The sequence below is a fragment of the Trichoderma virens genome, assembly GCF_000170995.1.
Source record: "Trichoderma virens Gv29-8 chromosome Unknown TRIVIscaffold_1, whole genome shotgun sequence".
In the NCBI taxonomy this organism is placed as follows: domain Eukaryota; kingdom Fungi; phylum Ascomycota; class Sordariomycetes; order Hypocreales; family Hypocreaceae; genus Trichoderma; species Trichoderma virens.
The window spans coordinates 2,198,666-2,212,521 of NW_014013748.1; the positions used below are offsets into that span (position 1 = coordinate 2,198,666).

At 51.5% G+C, this 13,856-nt stretch overlaps 4 protein-coding genes across 4 annotated transcripts; 2 read left to right on the forward strand and 2 right to left on the reverse strand.

The window, feature by feature from the left end:
• Window positions 1-237: 237 nt before the first annotated feature.
• Window positions 238-1,947, forward strand: TRIVIDRAFT_82193 (uncharacterized protein; the record flags this gene model as incomplete). Its single annotated transcript, XM_014106159.1, has 1 exon — window positions 238-1,947. The coding sequence occupies one exon, from the start codon at window positions 354-356 to the stop codon at window positions 1,683-1,685; it is 1,332 nt and encodes a 443-aa protein (XP_013961634.1).
• A 246-nt stretch (window positions 1,948-2,193) lies between these two features.
• TRIVIDRAFT_63185 (uncharacterized protein) lies at window positions 2,194-4,443 on the forward strand (the record flags this gene model as incomplete). Its single annotated transcript, XM_014106160.1, has 1 exon — window positions 2,194-4,443. The coding sequence occupies one exon, from the start codon at window positions 2,194-2,196 to the stop codon at window positions 4,441-4,443; it is 2,250 nt and encodes a 749-aa protein (XP_013961635.1).
• Window positions 4,444-4,747: 304 nt separating this feature from the next.
• TRIVIDRAFT_63186 (uncharacterized protein) lies at window positions 4,748-6,472 on the reverse strand (the record flags this gene model as incomplete). Its single annotated transcript, XM_014106161.1, has 4 exons — window positions 4,748-4,771; window positions 5,657-6,050; window positions 6,087-6,162; window positions 6,316-6,472. 4 exons carry the CDS (start codon window positions 6,470-6,472, stop codon window positions 4,748-4,750), a joined length of 651 nt encoding a protein of 216 aa, XP_013961636.1.
• A 5,907-nt stretch (window positions 6,473-12,379) lies between these two features.
• TRIVIDRAFT_19767 (uncharacterized protein) lies at window positions 12,380-12,679 on the reverse strand (the record flags this gene model as incomplete). Its single annotated transcript, XM_014105475.1, has 1 exon — window positions 12,380-12,679. A coding segment is annotated over one exon (300 nt), but the record flags the coding sequence as incomplete, so codon positions are not given.
• Between the last annotated feature and the right edge of the window lie 1,177 nt (window positions 12,680-13,856).

Below are 13,856 nucleotides of genomic sequence, written 5' to 3' on the forward strand. Positions count from 1 at the left end.
ATGGCGGCCATGTGCTGGTGCGTGCTGCCATCGGACGGATGCATGTACAGTTACATGTACATGTGGCGGCTCGTGGGGGCGAGTGACAAGGGCTTTGCTGGCGTGGCGGCAGTAGTCCGGAGTACTGCCAACGACACGGTACTTTTCACATGGCGGCGCTACCCTTGTTCGTTCATTTCAACGACTGAAGGGCTCAAACTCTCCCATCAACATAGGCAGCAAACCTTGTTTTTGCCGTAATCAAAGGCCACCTCTGCATCAACAAAATAAATCTGACGTCCAAACAAATACAGCCATAGAGCAGACGGCAGAATCTTAGACTGATCGCGGGCTTTATCCTGACGCGGTCGACCATGGAGTCCACGGCTGGGGCCTCAAACGCCCTGGTGCGTAAGAGGACCGACACCGATCTGATGCCACCTCCACCTCCAGCAAAGAAGATCAAGAGGCCCAAGAAAGTGCTGGACGAGGATACGTATACCGAGGCGCTCTCCCAGATTATCGCCAGGGATTTCTTCCCGGGCCTATTGGAGACGCAGATTCAGCAGGAATATCTGGATGCGATGGAGTCGAAGGATGCTGCCTGGATATCAAGCGCTAGTCGCAGGCTTCGACACGTCATGACGCCTGGTCGAAAACCCACCAGAACCTCTTCGTCAATCAACACTGCAACCGGCAACAGGACTCCTACCAGCTTTGTTGGGGATACGCCAGCGTCTGTGGCAACAAGCGTCGCCCAAGAGAAGCCGCCGCTGGACCTCAATCTGAGCCTGTCCAAATTTCAGGCCACCTACACCAGTGAAGACAATGAGAGCTTCTATAAACTAATCGACAAGCAAAACCAAAAGAGGGCTGATAAGTATGCCTGGCTCTGGCGCGGAAACAAGCTTCCTTCGAAGCAGATGATTAAACAGAAAGAGGTCACCGACAGGCTGGAAAAGACGCGGAGTCTTGTTGACGATGGGTTCAAGAGAGATCTATTGGCTATCAAGGATGTTGAAGAGCGACCTGCACGGCCAGACTCGTGGAAGGCAGCCCCACGGAACGGCCTCATGTTCGAGCCAGAAGGCCTCGAAGACGGGGTCAAGACGATTGCCGAGAGCGCGGAGGAGCTGTCTCGCATGGCGCCAAGGTCGATTAGCTATGAGAATACGAGAATGCCGCAACCTCATGTGCCACAGCGACCCCCATCCCCAACCATGTCGTCAGTACGCGATGCTATTGCGGGAAAGCCGCGACAGCAAGATCTCGACTCTAGCATTGTTGGTGGCGGCGAAACTCCGCGAGTGAATGGGTACGCCTTTGTGGATGACGAAGACGGTGACGACATCAGTATGCCCGCGCCTATCAACCTGGGACCCGGGGATGCAACAAACCCCTTCAAGATACAAGACCAGAGGAAGCGAGAGCTACTTCACGAGCGAATGGTGGAGCGAATCTCCAAGTCTAAGAGTGATTCTCAGCGAAGAGGATTCACAGGCAAGGCTAGCCAGGTGGAGACTCCGAGATTCACCAGCGGCCCGAGGGTGTCAGGAGGGTTGACACCGGCCGCACAACGACTATGGAGTAAGGTGGCGACCCCGTTGAAAGGGAAAGCAGCGAATTCCTTTGGACAAGCAACTCCAAGGAAGCCTAAAGGCTCACTTTTGAAGAGCGTCAGCAGAGTGCCCCCCAAATCAAAATAAAAGCGACTATTCCCGTTTTAAGATTGTGGCAACACTCTTCTCTATTTATGTTTCAATTCTTGATAGAGCGAGTTACGGATATTGGTGGTGTTTTTGTAGTGTTTTTCTTCGTTTGGAGATTGGATTAGCATGGCGTTTTCACAGGGGTAATGTCACATGGAAGTTTATATACACCGAGTCTGTCAACCAGAGCCATAGATAGTCGAGAGTTTCTTGAACAAATGACTATGCAGATATGTCCTATATCTACGTATTATTTTTTACTTGCCATTTATATTTCAATTTGATCCAAATCGCATCCCCACTCTCAGTGTTAGAATCGATGATGCGCTTGGTGACATGCAGTCCCGTCGCCCCGCTTAACTGCATATTTTGACGACATCTGACTAAAAGTTGGCGGCCTTTTCCGAGCTTCAACTCATCATATCGAAGTCCGAGTCCGCAAACAGCAGCATTTCAAGACTCTCCTTTTTTTTTTAGTTCGGCGATCTGCGACTGCCAAGTTCACATGGGTTTTGTGGACTTTGCGATTGACCTCGCGGCAGTGCTCAATGCCTCTCGGTCTGTCGCATCAAAGCATGTCGCTCTTCGCGGCCGGCAGTTCGACGTCTACAGCAGAACGTCGAGCGTTGCGTCGCTGTTGAGGAATAGGGCTGCTGGTTCGGTGCAGACGGAAGTTCCAGAGCAAAAGGAGCCGGCTGATGGAGGCGAGGCTGTGGGAAAGGAGGCTGTGAATGCTGAGGACTTTGGTGAGAAGAGCTCCGAGTCTACGGCTTCATCTGCGCCGGTGTCTGAGGGACCAAAGGCGGGGGATTTCAAGCTCCATGAGCAGCCAATTTTCAAAACTTCTCTATCTGGAAGCGATTCCAAACGGCAAACTATAGAGAAGGCGTCTGCGACTCCCTCTCCGACTCAGAGCCAGGACCAGCCCAGTGAAGAGTTAGACGTACCGCAGGGGGTCGATGTCAACATCTTTCACACTGCGCGGGGCTCCCAAATCCTCGACTCACTACGCAAACAACGAGGAAGGGCGGAGAGCCGTGGAGAGACTGCTGGAAGCACTGCGAAGGAGCATCCTCTGCGTTATTGGCCGCGGCCACCCCCGGTTGTGGAAGATGTCGCTGAAGCAACTACCACTACTCCTTCAACTACCCCCGTGACTGAAAGCAGCAGTGTTGAAGCTACGAGTCATGAATCACAGCCGAGTGCACAGCAATCGGAGTCTATAGAAGCCACAACACCGGGATCAATAGATACGCCGCAGCCTGAACCCCAGGTCGTACCAGAGGCTGTACCTGGTACTACATCAGAGACTTCGCCAGAGACTTCACCAAGCCCTGATACCATCAAGGTGAATGAGGAAATAATCGAAGCTGTGAAAGCGACGATCAACCCTGAGACGCCGCCTGCGAACGTACCTAGTTATCAGCTTCGCGAGTCAAAAGTACCGGCTACCCGATTCAGTCGTATCCTCAACTATGGTGGTCTGGCCGCTGGAATGTTAGGCGGAGCTGTGACGGAGAGCGTGAGCAGAGCCTTTGGAGGAGGTGGTGAAGGGTCTGTGTTGCTCAGTGGCGGTAACATGGAGAGATTGGTTGCAAAACTGTCTCGAATGAGAGGTGCTGCTCTGAAGCTGGGACAAATGATGAGCTTTCAAGATTCGAAAATGCTCCCGGCTCCTCTCCAGGAGGTGCTGCAGCGGGTTCAGGACCGAGCTGACTACATGCCGGCGTGGCAGCGGGATCGGGTCTTGACTAGTAATCTTGGATCCGACTGGCGAGACCTCTTCAGTGAGTTTGAGGAGAAACCGATTGCGGCTGCATCCATCGGCCAAGTACACAGGGCCGTGCTCAAATCAAACGGGAAGAGAGTAGCTGTCAAGATCCAATTTCCAGGCGTGGCCGACTCCATCAACTCTGACCTGGACAATCTCGGCATCTTGCTCACGGCCACAAAACTGCTTCCTAGGGGTCTCTACCTGAACAAGACGATTGACAATGCGAGACTGGAACTTGGTTGGGAATGCGACTATTCGCGCGAGGCAGAATGTGCGAAGCGGTACAAGGAGCTGCTCCAGGGCGAGGAGGACGTTTTCGAAGCCCCATATGTTTATTTGGAGGCATCTGGTAAGCAAGTCTTGACCATGGACTTTCTCGACGGCATTGGCGTCACCCGTGTCAAGTCGTTTACGCAGGAGCAGCGCGATTGGATTGGCACGCAGATCCTTCGGTTGTGCTTGAGGGAGATTACAGAGTTCAAGTTTATGCAGACCGATCCCAACTGGACCAACTTCCTCTACAATGCCGGCACCAACAAGCTTGAGCTTCTTGACTTTGGCGCCTCGCGGGAATTCCCAGAGGAGTTCATCTCGCAGTACGTGCAGCTCCTCGAATCTGCATCACGGTCCGACAGGGAGGGCGTCAAGAAGTTCTCTGAGGGCCTAGGATACCTGACGGGCCACGAGAGCAGGACGATGCTGGACGCGCATATCCAATCGGTCCTCACACTAGCGGAGCCATTCCTTGCCTCAGCCCCTGAGGTGTATGACTTCAAGGACCAGACTATTACGGAGCGAGTCAAGGCTCTCATTCCAGTCATGCTTAACGAACGACTGGCGCCACCTCCCGAGGAAACGTACAGCCTGCACCGGAAGCTGAGCGGCGCGTTTCTGCTGTGCGCGAGACTGGAGAGTAAAGTTAGGTGTCGCGAGCTGTTTGCCGACAGCGTGATCAAGTCGGGCTATGTTGAGCGCGCCTGAGAGCCCGGTCGATGATGTGTGTAATACTAGGACGTATATCAGTGTAACAATAGTAAAAGTTCTGTTAGAGAGATGGCATATAGATTTTTTTTTAATCTTGGAAAAGACCGAGGAGAGATGAAGCTTCTCTCCTTTTTTGCAAGTTGATTTGAGCATTCCCTGTCGCATAACTTGTCTACTAGAAAACCCATTCCAGGCCACCTCCACTAGTGGTGCTACTCATCTGGCGAGTTTGGTTGGTCAATCTACTCACTTATTACAGCGAGAGTTAAACTGTAGATCTGTTTGTGACATTCCTAGGCACTCAAGCATAGATCGCTTCAGTCACCTTGTGGGGGTTTATAAAAGGTATTTAAATATCTTATGCTCAAGGTAGCTATGAAATCTTTTACTTCTCATGGCTCGGCCATGGCACGAGTGCCCAGAGTTTATCTTTGGCTGCTACTCTACCTTTAAGCATTCAGAAATTTGTACTTGCTGCCCATAGCTTGGTAGGCATCGTACTATCTTCTGCAACCATTCTCTCAGCCCTGTCTCCTAGCAGTTGAGATCGCAATATTCCAACAGTTGGCATTCTCAGAAACTGATCTCCACATCTAATGTTCTGGCGACTTGTTCATTAAGCTGCTACTGGCTGGAATTCCATTCGACGCCGTTCATGTTTGTAGACAGGGGCTCCAGCAGGATTTGGTCACGAGGCTAAAACCTGGAGAAACCGACAAAAGGTATCAGCTCAGGGAGGATAGGGGGAGATATTGATATTAACAAGAAGGATACGGAAACGGGTGAGCCACATCCCGAGAAGTTACATCCAGTAGAAGATATCATACCTCAGGTCTCCTATTCATGAGGTTTGGAGAATATGCAAATGTAATATTATGGAAGTATAAGATTTCGCGATCCTAGAGGCTGGCGTGTATGAACAATACTTGGATAACTTAAAGTGGGCCATAAAGCATAGGCAGAACAATGATTTACGGAACAAATCGAGTGTTGTAAACTTCAATTTTGGCAATATAACTTCTACTAGCCAACACCAATCTAGTCGCCTTCCAACACTTCTTCCATCGCATTAGCTCCCATAACTCATTACTTCCCTAACACTGCCTCCGCGTTCGAGTCATATGAGCCGCTTTGGGATTCATTCGGTACTGAGCCCTCTTAAATATTCAAACGCCAGCCACTCATTGACTAATCTTGCTTGTAAACCTACTGCGTAAGTAATGACATATGGCGTGGCGTAAGCGTGAATATATTCATCGCATCTCCTGAAATGGTCGTACTTGTACTTGCCTTTCACGGGACAATTGCCAAAGTCTGCCCTGCGTTTTTTGGTGAAATAGATGACCTCCAAGGCGCGTTGCCAGTCCTCGTGATGAATGCCCCATGCACACTCGTGATCAAGACCCGTCGTCGGTTCTTTGAATCTTGCAGGATTGGCTTTTATTAACTTGTATATGCAAGCCATGACTGTGAAGGTTGGCTCAACCTCATCCATCCTGACAAGCTCTTGTCTGTGGAACAAAGGGTCGTCTGTGCAATAGCCTACCAGGACCGTATCGGGTTCGCTGTTATCCAGAGCGTCTTTGAGCCACATGGAGTCCTCACTAGCAAAGCCAGTCAAACAGTCCTAAAGTAGTGACCTCGTGGGAAGCTTGTGAGTGTAGGTGAAGTCGCCACGCGCGCACAGGCTGATGAACGGGTGGATTACAAGCGGGACTACCAGAGGTGGGTTAGTCAAAAGTTTCCTCTAGAGTCATGAAAACAGAGCAAGGGGACTCTGACTCAATCGTGTGAGTTTCCTTGAACGATTGGTCATAGGGCCTTATGGCCAGAAGGGGATCCCTTCACCACAAACTTGTCAAAACTCACCAATATAGTCAACGAAATGGTAGAGCTGGCTCGGTTGCGAGAAACCAAGATAGCTGGCCAAGAAGTTCGTGTTGGAACTGAGTAAACGGAACTTTAAAAGGCGAGCAAATTCGGGCCGGCAGGTGGACTTGTCTCGCCACTCGAAGACGGCCTCCATGACGTCAAACTCTTGGGGGTGGTTCTGAGGCTGCGGAATGAAATTGGGTTTTATGTCGACGTCGATTGGCAATTCGGTGTCTGGCACCGGCAAGCCCAAGAGCCACTCATTTCTGGTCATGCATGCTTTTGAGGAGTGGGTGGGTTCGGGGTGCCCTACGCTGTCGAGAGCCGTGTCCATGAGTTGCGATTTAGTTTGGTGGAGAGTTGATGAATCAAGGAGGAAAAAGGAGAAGAAGAGGAAGAAGAAGAGGAAGAAGAAGCAAAGAGAGTTGATGTAAATTCAGTGCTGGCATGTTGCTGTCACGGTCGAGCCTGGCCAAGTTTACATGTCATGTTTGCTGTTTGATCGGGGTTTCCTGGGACGACTGTCTGGGCAGTAACGAGTGTTTCGCTGCCGAGGAAACGAACAGCCATTTTGGGAGATTCTGATGATACAAACTAGATAGATACCCATGCAAAGGAAACAACACAACTTTGCGTCATTATCCGCCAATAACGATGTAACTATAGGTATCTCCGGATGATGCTAGCAACAGCGTAGCATCCATCCGCCTGTCACCTCTTTAGTGTGTGTTGGTGGCTGAATCTCGTCGAAATAAGCACATGTGACAACCCGGCGTATTCAAGCTACCTAGTTAGTACTTGGACACATGGAATTACTAAACTCGTCTCCAGCTGTCATCAAAAGTTCATGTGCCCGCCCGCATAAGGTCTGTAACACAAACTAAAAACAGAAACAGAAACACGGGTTGCTGGTTGTTTTGTAACGCGACAGCCGGAAGTCAAATTACCGGCTTCCGGGAGGGCGCGATTAGATAAGCGACGATGCAACGGTTAGGTGGTTTTGCCACCAGTTGCCAGCATGTGCGGATGCAAGGCCGTATACTAGTAGCTTCGGATTTGCTGGGATCCCTGGCGAAGACGGGATGAAGAAGACTGAAGAAGAGAGGAGACGGCATATGAGCCATTGTTCGGGGACAAGGGCGAGTAGTAGAGTGGAGTGGAGATGACAGGACAGCTAGAGTGAAGCGAGTAGTTATACGGAATGCCTTGTACGGAGTATGTACAGGTGGATACAGGTACAGTTGAGAACAGTTTACAAGCTCAGGCAGCGGCGGACTGATGGATTACCAGGTACATGTACCCAGCAGACTACCTAAGGTGATTGGCATGTTGGCTGTCAAAAGCGTTGTTGATTCATCGGCGAACAAACAGTTGAGCTGTCAAGGTTCCAGCCTGGTCTGGTCTGGTCTGGTCTGGTCTGGTTGAGCAAATGCTGGGACCAGCGCCCGCCCCTTGACATCGCTAGACTCGAAGCAGGGGCTGCAACACGCATCGTGCAGCTCTTTTTTTCTTCTCTATTTTCTTCCCCAGTCCCGTGTTGGTTGACTAATTGGCTCTTCAATTTTTTTTCTCTCTCTTTTCGGTGGGAACAGAGCTGACAGCCCGCCCCAAGAGCTATGGCAACATCTCCAACGTTGGATGACGTTGGTGGAAGGCTAAACGGCTAAGGCCAACAAAAGCAGGCAGGCGTGTAGAAACGAGTGCTACTAGGCAATTTGTCACGCGGAAGGGCACATACTGGTCCTTGGCCCTATTTTTTTTTTTTTTTTCTTTCCTTCTTGGTTCGTTCATTGTCTGGGGGGTGACCCCCCCTTGTTTAATGTCGTTGGCTGACTGGCTTGTTCTAGCGGGTTGTCTGTATGGCTCTGTTTGGAAACGAACGCCGAATCGACGGCCCGGGCTACTGTAAAGTACATTACATAGGTACATGTACTCCGTACCCTGGGAGACATTGCATGCTACTAAGGCTGTGCATGTGCAATGAGATGCTCCTTGGAGATGCACATGCGGGGCTCTTGAAACAGGAGTCGCTGTGGGAATTTTTTCAAAGAAGAAAACAAATTAAAATACATACTCGTACTCGTACTGTAAATGAAATAAACAGCCGCGGCAAGGCAAGGGGATGGGCGGCACAGAGAAAGGCCAGAGAGCCATCCAGCGCGTAAGATGGGGGGCTAGGGGGCCACAGGACAAGAACAGGACAGGGCAGGACAGGACAATAGCACAATGTGCAGTACAATACAGTAGAGTACAAGAGAGGAAGAATTAATTCCGGTTTCAATTGAGGGGTGGGGAAAGAGTTGACGAGCGGGTTGCAAGGGTTCAGCTACGTTCCTGATGGGAGGTGCTCTCTCGGACTTGTGCCACTTAGATTGCTCTGTCACGGAGAGAGACACACATCCAGTACGAGCATGCATGGTGAGTGAGTACATACTATGTAGTAGTACTCGTATACTACAGTAAAGGGGTGAAGGGAGGGCAAGGGGGGGTGAATCGTCTTGGTTCTATCGGTCACTTTTTGACAGAGGAGATTTTGAAAGAAAACGGTTAGAGGGCGATTTGGCAGCGTGCGGCGGCGAGCTGCTGTTCGCGGGCTAGGGCGGGCTGTTTGTAGAAACCAGAGCGAGATGGGCAAGGGGAAATCTCTAGTGTATATAGTAGGGGGGGCATCGTATCCGCTCTGTGCTGTGTCCTTGTTCTTGTCTCCTTGAGTAATAACTGTCCTCATCCCGTCATGATCGAACTGAGCAGGTATTATTATTATTGTTATTATTACAGTACAGTACCCAGTACCCAGTACCTAGTACTTTCTGGCCCCGGATATCCCAGTCCACCCGCGGGCCAATCACACGCCGCGCCCCACCTTCGGCAGCGGATCTCCCAAGGGCTGAGCGCAAGGCTTCGGGACGTGCGCCCGAAAATTTTCGGGATTACTGCGTCGACGCCCCCCCTAAACAGCGGAGGAGGGGGTGTGTGTTGCGATATTGCAAGCTGCGTGGGTTGAAATCGTGAATGGCGCCGCCCCCCGTTTTCCGCAGAATCCAAGTCGGTTTTGACTCGACCTCTTTCACGACTCAATGCCTTTTTTTGGTTTATTGTTTAAATAGATTGGTTTGATGTTGATTATCGGAAAAGTCCACTTGGGTGGCTGGCGGGAAGAGGATCCCGTCCGGCAGATGGCATCGGAGAAAAAAAGGCTCTTGCAAGATGCCCAAACTGTTGCGATGGAAGATGCCCGGCGCGGCCTCATGCCGACCGCGCGCCCTCTGCTCTGCTCTGATCTGCCATGGACATGGAACGGTACATGGTATTTCTTACAGGGGATCCAGCGCAGCACACCTCCAGGCACATACGAGTACAGTAGTCCCGCCCTCTCTTCTTGCGTGTGTTGTCGACGCCGGTTTCTGGCTGCTTCTGCCAGTGTCACTCACTCACTCACTGCAAAGCAAGCAAGCAAGCCAAGGCGCCGCGGGTCGTGCTTTGCCTATACGAGCACCACCAGGAATGCCCGTTTTACACCCACTTTTTCGCTGTTCGCCTTCCAAGTACTCCGTACTACAGTACAGTAACAGTATTGCATTTGCTGCTGTGATCCAAATTACGCACCTTAAAAGAGTAATGAGTCGTCTTCTCTTCGCTGTCCTCTTCTTCGTCTCAAAGATGTCCTCTTGCGTATAACCTCGGCAAACCAAGTCCAGATCACCACCTGGTGCCCCCCCTTGGCCCCATCGCACCCCCTTCTCAGCTGACTAGCCAGAGATATCCATTCCTACGCATCGAGACTTGGCCTCAAGGCTTCGATAAACAAAATCCTGTGAAGCTTGCCGGGCCCCTCCCTCTTTTTTCCCACCAGAACTGGAGACAAAGAGACAAGGGGTGAAGGAGTGTAAGAAGGAGGGGGGGAAACAACCAACGAGTCGTAATACTACTCGCTTGCTTTTGTCCACTAGCCGTTGCAAATCAATGTTTAGCAGGGGGGGTGAGAGTCCGCAAAGTGGCTTGGAAGGATTGGAAAAACAGTCACGCTGCTTAGGCCCATCTCAACGGTCAAGTGCTGCCCCCCCTCCCGAGAACTGGGGTCAAGGGGAGATTGAGCGAAAAATCATCATCCAGAGAAGAGCGTTGTTACTGTCCTGCAGCTTGCCGGGGGGTCTAATCCTAGGGGGGGGAGGGCCGCAAAAAAGGATCCATCAATGGGAATGGTCTAAAGACAAACTAAGGTAGCATCAATGGCCACCCAGGTAGCGTTCTTGAATCCTCTATCAGTGGCCCCCCCCCCGTCCAACTGGGGACCCGCAAGCCGTTGAGGCGTTCCGATGCTTCTCTCGATGCCAGATCGCTGCGAAAGGGATGCGCTTTCGCGATCGGGGGGTTTCCCGGCGCAGTTGTGTCGTTTTGAGCTGCCTGCGTTCAACTTCCGCTTCTGGTCGCGTACATATACGGACGCCTGTCTGCCTGACGTAATGCAGCATGACAACACTAGGACATTGCAATCGCCTCTTTGTTTTATTCAGGTTTGCTCGAGATTCCGTCGGGTCGATTATCTAATTCATTCTCTGGGTCAAACTCTGTTCAGTGAGGCTAAACTAGAGCGCATCCGGGGAGCTGGAAACGAGGCGTTTTTAAAGCAATCCACAAGAATAGCTGGCACCTAGAATTAAACTTGAAGAGTTAGGAAACATGTCAATGCTTAAAAATGATTGTCAATTCTAAGTCTATTCATACAGGAAGCAGGGCCCTTTCAGTTGACCTATAATCATTCCGGGTCCTGACAAGTAATTAAAGCCCTTTAAAGCCCTTTGCTACCGCGAAACTAACCCATTCCCAGCCAAGCCAAGCCAAATCAGACCAAAACAAGAGCAAAATCCAGGAAACACATTCAAAAGAAGAGAGGTGAAAACCCTCTCCCTTTGGGAATTGGGGTATTATGAAATAGACAAGAAAAATCCAAGTGCCAAAAACAGAAACTCGCGTTTTCCGTTTCCCTACATCGCCCTCAGCGTGGAGGGGACGCCGTTATAACCCAAGAGCGCCTTTCATCGTGATGTAAACGATTTCCTGTAGTACCAAATGTCGGCTCATGCGACATACATTGAGATTCCTAAACAAAGCATTGCCATCTGAGGCCTTTTCTACCATGATATAAATTGGCTCGTACAAAGGAAATCAAGACAAAGGAAAGGGTGAAAGAAATAAACAAGGGAAAAGAGGAGAATATAAAAAAAGGTGAAAGTGAAGGAGAAGAAGATGATTGGGGGAATAAAAGAAGATATGAGAAAGGGATGAATAAGAAGTAGAAGAAAAATCAGGAAGGAAAGAAAGAAAGAAGAAAGAGGCAGCCAGAGCTATCTGTCGGATCCTACGTCAACAGGCTCGCAATGGACATCCTTGGATCGGCCTGGTGGCTCGGTGGCGCGGCGATGGCACTCTGCTCTGGAGCCAGTAGCATTGGTTTGTGCATGTCGTTACCTGCCCACGGAGGTTGTATTCTGGGCAGTTCATAGTCCAGCATCTCGACCTCCCTCGTAGGCTCGCGCACGACCGCGCCAGAGATGGAGTATCGGGCAAGATCCGTGCTGGGACGCCGAGTGGCCGGGTCCAGGAAGGATGCTGGCTCGGAGGAGCGAGACACAGGACGCCAGTTGTCGTGTTGCTGGATGTAATTGTGGCCATTCTGTCCATATGGAGGCCCATATGGAGACGCCTCGTAGGGTGGCGGCTGTTGGTAGAGGGTGTGATGATGGGCTTTGGGGTGTGTAAGTTCTGGCGACTGGGCCAGTGGACGATGCCATCGCGGAGGAGATGCGTGAGGCGTAAACTGTGCCCAAGGTAAATTTGAGGATAGTGCGTAGTGGTTGCCGCCGTCCGCCTCGGTCATGTCGGAAAATGTGGGCGATTCCAGTGATCGAGAGCCAAATGATGATGGAGTCAGGGCTGTGGAAGAAGAAGCGGAGAGGGAGTGTGAAGCTGAAGGAGAGGCAGCGGAGCGGATGGACTGCGCAGAGCCCCGTCTCTTGGCAGCGTGTTGATGGCTAGCCTGTCGCTCCTCGGCCCGTCTGTTCTTGTTGACGAGGCCGTTGACGTAGTTCTTGATGGCGTTGTCGCTGCGTCCCGGGAGTTGCTCGGCGATGCGAGCCCATGCTGTGCCGTATTTGCGGTACAGCTCCATGATGCGGAAGGCCTCGTCTTCAGTGATGGGGTCGTGCCGCAGAGTCGGGTCGAGATTCTGGTGGTATCTCTCACGGCACTGCTTTGCGTTGCGAGAGACCATGAAGGAGGCGATGCAGACCCAGTCCTGGGGGCCCATCACCTGCACCAGTGCCACCAGGCGCTGACTCTCCTCGGGGGACCAAGGGCCCTTTCTCGCCTCCTGTAGGCCTCTTCTCATGACAAAGGATCGCAGTCTTTGCGCCGACATGAGTACCAACTTCTCCGTGGGGATGAAGTCCACCTCCATGGGGACGTCGGGGATAGCCACATCGGCCATGGCGGGATGACCTGGGTGGTCGATTCTGTGGCGATGTCGGTCTTGGTCCAGGGCTGGAGAATGGAGGCGGGATAGGAACGGATATTGTATGAGAGTTGTAGAGTGTAAAGTGTAAAGTGTAGAGTGTAGAGTATAGAGTGTAGAGTGTAGAGGCAGCGGGTAAGAAGAGATGAAAGGATGTCAATGTCGGGGGACGAATCAGGTGGGATGGGGAAACAAAGTTATCGGCACAATAGGAATCGAATCGAGATTTGCCGGGGCCAAGCGCAGTTGATCGGGAGGGAGCGAATCTTTATAACACACAGAATCGAAAAAGCTAAGCAGGCCGGGCAATTTCCTGCCACTGCGAGCGAGAGAAGACAAGAAAGACTTACTTTTGGAGGAGGGGGGTGGCTATAGTACCGCGGGCGCCTCGACAGGGGACCATGGCAAATTTGGATTTAGATCTGCACGGATGTACAGGGACTTGTGCCTGAGGTATACCATCTGGTGAGGGGCCGCGCTTCTAAAGCAAGCAGCTACACGTGCTGTACCTGAATAGGTGAATAGCGGGAAGATGCGGGTACCTAGGCCTAATAGCGACAATGCTAGTATTGTTCTGTACCGACTACCGGCCCTTAGGCCCTACTGCCAAGTGCACTCTTTGTATCGACCTACTTCGAGCTACTTCGAGCCGCGCTAGCAAGTACGGGACCGTTTGGTGCCTGTACGAGCGTCCGGATTGCTGCTTGTCGACGATGTGGGGGGCCCGTCCAGCAATCTGGTTGGCTGGCTGGGAAATCCCGAAAGATTTCGGGCGTGAGAAGTGACCGATCCACACACCAGAATTCAGAAATCAGACATTCCCCCACAGGCTGCCAGTTGCTGATTATACGAGCATCAGCGCGTTTTGTTCTTGTATCGCCTGCTATGCGCTTGTATCTGTACACGCACCGGTGCAATTTGCAGGTACAGGGGAGCTGCCAGTGACCGCAGCGTCATTGTGCCAGCAGCAACAACAAGGCAGAGCCGCAGGTAGATGCAGGTAGATGCAGGTATAAGCACGAGTGCA